General features: G+C 36.9%; 1 protein-coding gene across 1 annotated transcript in view; it reads left to right on the top strand.

The window, feature by feature from the left end:
- The first annotated feature begins 224 nt into the window (after positions 1–224).
- The window catches only part of OTOGL (otogelin like), a 136919-nt gene continuing 130047 nt past the window's right edge, over positions 225–7096 (top strand). The window contains 5 exon segments of the mRNA XM_043507385.1: positions 225–424; positions 1561–1609; positions 2625–2691; positions 4494–4625; positions 5923–6077. Of these exon segments, the coding sequence (XP_043363320.1) occupies positions 225–424; positions 1561–1609; positions 2625–2691; positions 4494–4625; positions 5923–6077 (603 nt within the window).

The following is a 7096-nucleotide window of genomic DNA, read 5'->3' as shown; positions in this document are numbered from 1 at the left end:
TCTGATCCTGCAAGGTGCTAAGCATTCACCACTTCCACTGTCGATGATGGGAGTCAAGGGTGCTTAGCACTTTGCAAGATCAGGCCCATTGGGAATTGTGGGATCTCAGCACTTCTCACAATCAGGTTCTGAAGATGAAAAAGTCAATCACTCAGAAGAAAAGCGTTTCTATCTTTGCTGGCAGGGAGTAACTTTGCTGGCAGGGAGATAGAAAGGCTGAATAAATGCTTTCTGGAAAACTTACTGTCATTCGTCCTCTTCTAAAGAATAAAACTCACTCTTGTTTCTTAAACCAAAGTCAGGTCAACATTTGTCTGCATGCAAAATGCGTAGAAGGAAATAGAGGGAAAAAATGGTTTAATTCCATCACTTTTTATCCAACAGGATCCTATTGCGAGTTTTCTCTTTTGAGAAGAACACCAAGGTGAGTGTGCGTTCCTCATTTGCAGAGTTTTAAAAAGCAAATATAGATGAAATCAATAAGGCTTGTCTGATAGGATGGAAGTATAGGATATACAATACAGGCCCATGTAGAACACCTCTAACTTTTAGTAACTTGTACATAAAGTATTTCTTCTGTTTAATAACTCTTCCCAAAGAGCTGGTGATTAAACGTGCAAATCGTTTTTTGAAAAACAAGTGCACCTCTTTAGTAATCACAAAAAGATGGTGTTCCTCAGGGGCTCAAGTAAATTCACAGGATGAGTATCTTATGTGACTATTCCCATATCTGATAAAATGTACATTAATTAAATACCAGTAGATCATTTTAGTTTCAGGATAAAAATAATAAAATTCTAGTGACACACAGAAAGGAATTTCCCACAAATAAAACATGTTATACAATAAATATTGTCTCAATGATAATTCATTTTCTCAGTCTGAAAAAAGCACTTGCAAGGCAAGTTGTATGTAATAATTAAAACCAAACCAAAACCAGGGTATCTTCCTGATGCCATTGAAGTCAATGGAAACTTTGCCATTCAGTAAAAGCAGGATTAGAGCTCAGCTCTGTACATCTAATGACTTCTAGTACATCTAATGATCACACACTATATTGTACAAAATCTGGCCTGTTAAATAAAACAAAGTGTATTTTGTAGATTGAGGCCATTATTTCTGAAATTAATTTAATTATTGCCTATTGTAATTTAGTTACTGCTGGAAGGTAACCTTACGCTTTTAACACCATGACCACTGCACATACAAATAGCACTGGTGCACCTCAACAACACGTGTACTATTCAGGCATTTAATGAAAGAGCTTCACTATTTTGTGTCCCATATTATAAGCCCAATTTGCTTATCTCCCCTCCCCCATAAATACCAGGTACCCTCTTGAACAAGTAGCCTGTGTTTAAGAGCAGAGATCTGAGCACTCTTGAATTTTGTAAAACGAGACTATGAAAAGAAAAAAGTCACCTTTTTAAATGTTAACCCAAGAAAGACCTCTTTGATAACGTGCTGGAAATCAGAGAGAAACACTTCTCCCTAGGGAACCACTTATTCAGGTTGTTCAGGGACCTTTGATTATACAAGATCCTTTTTGTTTTCTTCCAGAAACCAGTTTAATGCAACTCGACAGAAAAGAGATCTCTTAGCAGCTGAGGTAGGTTATACCACAGAAAGAAAGAGGGTCAAAAATCCCCCTCCTTTCAGAAATGGGGCTTTGCTGTTGTCACAATGAGGTCTTTGTAAAGGAGAATGGAAATGGTAATAACAAGACAGGGATGAGGAGGAGAAGCTTTTCCATACCTGCTTTCCTCAAACTTAAATCCACAGCCTCATTCATTCTTAGCAAAATGCTTCATGAATTAACCAGCCTCACACACCATGGGTTGGGGGAGGAAGGGTCTTTGTTAAATCTTTTGTGAAAGCAAACAGAAACTTGGGAGTGACTGTTTGGTGAAAAGCACAATAATGAAACCATAGCCGAACAATTTTGCAAATAGTGTTGTTATTGCGACAACGCTCCTGAGCTGTGCAGCAGGTTCCCAGGGCAGAGCCTGTGCCTCCGAAGACCATTCTCCAGTTCCATTGCCTCATTGCTGTTAAGATAACTCAGGGAGGTAGGAGGTCAGGGAGCAGACCTGACAATTATTCCATCTGGGATGAGTTTAAGGTTAGTTTTAAAGTCTCTCACTCTTCTATGCACTAGGATTTTGTTGTGCGTCAGTGAGAGACACAAATACCTGCAAATTACCACCATTTGCCAGTCCTGGAGGAAGCAACTTGTTCATGGGCACAGGAGTGTGGAGGTTAGCATCTGGGATGCTAGGAAACCACATAAAGTGCTGAGTGCCTGCTTGGAACAGATGGCTCGTCTTGTGCTAGTATTTCAGTGAGCTATGCTCCTTGTCCTTCTTCTGATATCTCTGTTGCTGTGTTCCACCCTAGGGATCACTGTGATGGAGAAAGTAATTCCTTACATGTGGTTTACAATTTTACTTAGTGTTTACAAAGTGCTTTGGGATTCTCTTGATCAAAAGCTCTATGTACATGCAAGATCATTTTATGTATTAAAGTAATTGTCCTAATTGTCCTGCAAAATCCCAAGAATTCAATTAGTCAGACCATTTATGAAGTATTAACACTCTGGTTTTGCTTTTTTGTTTCTCTGATAGACTGGAACAGATTCTGCTGGGTTTCACCTTCATGGGGACCTTACTCAGGGTCAAAGTCCATCAGAAGGTCAGTACCATGTTAGTACCAATTACTAAAATAGTACCAATTCACTACGTGTTTGAAAGGATTTCAGTAAAATGCCATCTACCCATCAACTATCCCTTGTTACCAGAGATTGTGTAACTTCTGATAGTATTTACCTCCCATGCAAAACCCAGTGCTATCTAATTTTGTTATGGTATCTTATACTTCTGACTTGCGAAATCACAGAAAATGGTTATTAAAAACAACCAGTTTCTAATGTACCTGTTAATGTAGCACCCAAGCACCTAATGAAACAAATCCTTCATTGCTTTACAGTTATTTCCACTCCCAGTTTTCTTGTGTGTCGCTTTTGGGCCTTGTCAGGTTGAATAGGTATGCTGAGCAGGATTGATAATAGCAGTTGTCCACGGAAGACCAACCTAAAGCTTCTTTTAGAAGATTCTAAGCGTCAACCAAAGTCTTCAGTTTGTTCAGAGTGAATTGAGGGGTTTCACAGATGGTACATTCCCATCGCTGTTATCTAGCATCTAGCATGCAAAAATGATCAAATGGGCTGAACACTGACACTTTCTTAAGACAAGATGAAATTTTTGGTTTCTTTCATATCAATGAATACAAATCATGGTGCATCTTAGTGTTGTTAGTTTTAAAAGCATTTCCTTGCAAGTGAAATGGGGGAACGAGATAGTATTCTCTGCCTGGTCTATATTTTCAAATGGTATTTGTCTTTATAAGTATTTGAAAAATAAATTTAACATGGAAAGAATACAAAGCGAAAGTCTGTGTGCTGCCTTAAAAAGGACATTTTACAATTAAGATTAAAATTGTGGGACAAGGCTGACTACTTTGTATGGTTCTACTTCAATGGTTCAATTCAGTTCCTGTTTTGATCATTAGGAGCTTTACCATGGATTCTCTGAGGCTGGGTATATTATGTTTTTTAGCCCTGTTTGTGTTGCTTTTTGCAGTAGGAAAAACATAAGTAAAGATGTTCTCTAGCTGCAAAATCCAGAGGAGGATTTTTAACCTAGCCAGCCTCAAAGATATTTGGATCCAGGGTTTTAGTTTGGCACATTATGCAGAAAGCAGCTACCTGCAAAATTCTGATTTCCTCTCGCCCCCCCCCCCCACACACACACACTGCGCCATCTTCCAAATTTGGGACACTCAGATGTGGTGTTTTGTTTTCATCTCTCTTAATAAGACCAATGGGAAAAGTATCAGGTCTAGGGTTTTTGAACGGTTTCATATTATACACATACTTTCATTAAAAAGTTTATCATTTTAGAAAATTGCTAAATTAACTGGAATAGAAAACAACTAATTCTCATGCAATTTTAAGTTCATGACACATTTAAACTGTTCAAACAGAAATAATAATTTAACTGATCTTTTTTAGCATAAGGGGATGGTTGGTAGTGTAGTGTGTTTCGGCTATGTAAAATTTTATATTCATAGGGATTTATAGCCTGAATATACCTTTCACTCTAACCTTTATTAATGAGGAGGAGCTGAACAGATGTACATTTTGTGCTGAACTCAATGAGTATAATATGCCCTTGTATATTTCTATTGCAAGACTACTGGGATTTTGTTTCTTTATGTGGGAACTTGACCTTTTAGTTACTTGGAGGAGGCTGACCTTTGCTCTCTTGTTAGTTTACAAATCTTCAAACTATCTTCTTACCAAACAACAAAAATATGAAATGAAATAAACATTGAAACTAAGATCACTGTTAGTTAACTTTTTAGGTAATAACTGGTTCTATTTTAGTTAATAGAAAGATTTCATCCAAATTGTTCAGCATGTTGATAAAATTCAGTGCATACTAGAAGGCAGCTATGTTTTCTTTCAGGCTCTTGTCCTCAAGAATGCCTTAATGGAGCAGTTTGCACAGAGGCGGGTGTATGTGACTGTCAGATGTTTCAGGCTCATGGTGAAAGGTGCCAAATTGGTAAGTTTCAGGAATCGGCAATGGAATTGAGTTTCAGATAAGAGTGAGATTTAGGGATGAGTTTGTTCAAATAATACCTGTTCAGAGCACTTTTGGAATTGCCTTATAATCAAGCTGTAATTCTAAAAGGAGGCTGGGTGGCTCAAATGCTGTATTTCAGAGCGAGATATGGGAGTACAGAAGAGGATCAGATGTTCCTGAATTTTATTAATACCTATAATAGTATCGCAGTGCATCATAATGTACCATATCTGCTTTTACTTACTTAACTGTGTCACCAAAAATATCATTGCACTTCCACTTACAATGCCCTATTGCCACTCAAATATTTTAATGGGAAAAGTTTTGGCAGGTTCAATCTATCGGTAGTAGAATTGGGGTAGAAGTTGTTTGTCCCTATCTTGATTCCTCAGACTCTGTAGAATATATGCAACAGCAGCCATGGAGGGACTTTCTAAGGTCAGGACTAGAACCTCAGCTGGTGTCAACCAATGTAGCTCCATTGAATTCAATGGAGCTGCCCTGACTTTCGTCAGCTGAGACTGTAGGCCAAAGTGGCTGTTGAAACTGAACCCAAGTCTTAGCTTTGGTTCACCCGGAGCCCATACACCAAATAATGACCTAAACCTATATGATATGATCATCCTCTCCTTTGTAGAGTTTGTGAATAATGGATCTTTTCTGGTTCACTGGCAATTTCAACAAGTTGAGAACAAAACTCATTTTGTCTTAAACAAAATGTTTCATTTGAAATAAAACATTTCATTTCAATTTCAACCATTTTCAGATATATTTAAATTTTAAAACCAAAATTAAAGGAAATTTCAAAACAAAATGTTTCAAAATGAAAAAAATCATACTGTTTAGTTTAAAAATGTCAAAATAAAAAGTTTTGATTCCCCCCGCCCCCCAGCAAATTGGTGACATCAACATGAATTCATGAAATGATTCATTGTTACTGAATCTGCCTTTTTTCACTAAAAAAAAGTTTGGGTCCAAAATTTTTGCCCAGCTCTATTCATTGGTCCATTCCTAGTTATAATTTAAAGGTGAAATCCAGGCTCCATTGACATCAATGGCAAAATTTCCATTGGCTTTATTGGTCCACAGTTCCCCCCGCTAAGAGTTTTAAAACTTGTCTTAATCTCATTTCTTGAATGATAAATAAAACTAGCTTCTGTGCTGATGTATGCTTATCTACTATGCATATCTTACTTTTGTACATGTCTCTGACTTGTTTTTTTTGTGTACTTTTTTTATTTGCTTTTTATAAGCTCATCTTATTTATTCTCCCCAGTACCTAATGATGGTAAGGATCGAGATGGAATTTGCAAATCATGGGGGCAGTATCACTTTGAAACATTTGATGGCATCTACTATTATTTCCCAGGAAATTGTTCCTACATTTTTGCAAAAGATTGCAGTGCTCCGGAACCTCAGTACACTGTATGGGTAAGTGTGTGAATATGGATTTTGAAATCAAATGCAAAATATTGATATAACATAGAACTTGTGTTATAGCATAACAAAAAGAACAGAGACAGTAAATGGATCAAAAGGTAGTTTATTTCCTTTTTTAGATTTATAGAATGTGCTGATCAAAAACTCTAAGTACACATGCAGTAACATCTACAAATCTCTGAAATATAAAGTAAACTGTATTATAAAAAGAAAAGGAGTACAGCTCACTAGCTCACGAAAGCTTATGCTCAAATAAATTTGTTAGTCTCTAAGGTGCCACAAGTACTCCTTTTCTTTTTGCGAATACAGACTAACATGGCTGCTACTCTGAAATCTGTATTATAAAATGATCTCTTTAGGCAAACATGGAGAAATTTGCTCCTGACTTCAAAACAGTTGACTGTCTCTTTCATTAGCCCCAGATTGAATCATTTAATGTTAGTGATCAGTGTTCTGTTGTCAAACGTTGAATAGCATCATTTGTTACATACACATGAGGTTAAGACTGGTATTATTCCAAAGATAGTAACTCTGATAACTGTGATAAAGAAATTGTTTCCATGACACATTTATAAAACTGCAAGTGATCATTATAGAGACAAATGTGAATTGAGGAGGTTTTATGAAATATAGAGATTCCACTTACGTTAAATGTGGTTTGACCAGGACAGGTGGACTGGACTAGTTTTAGCACAGATGACCACATAAGATGTCATATCAAAGAGGTTGCCAGATATCCCTGGTGTAAAGATTTGAAAAGAGAAATTGATTAGGAGAGAAGATGTTCACTGAGCTAAACTTTTATGCTATAGAATATATTAGGATTTTTTTGGGTCTGCATATCTATCTTGGGCAGGACTACATGAAAAACTTGTGTTGGTACAGTAATGTCAGTTAGAGGGGTGATTATTATTTTTTGATGACATTTCTGTGCTGGCAAAAGCATTTTTTTGCTGGTATAAGTTGTTGACACTGTCCTGCCAGAACTCTCAAACCAAGAGGGACCAAGC

The sequence above is a fragment of the Dermochelys coriacea genome, chromosome 1, assembly GCF_009764565.3.
Source record: "Dermochelys coriacea isolate rDerCor1 chromosome 1, rDerCor1.pri.v4, whole genome shotgun sequence".
NCBI classification, from domain to species: Eukaryota; Metazoa; Chordata; order Testudines; family Dermochelyidae; genus Dermochelys; species Dermochelys coriacea.
Note: the sequence above shows the minus strand (reverse complement) of the source record. Positions and strands in the feature narration are given on the sequence as shown.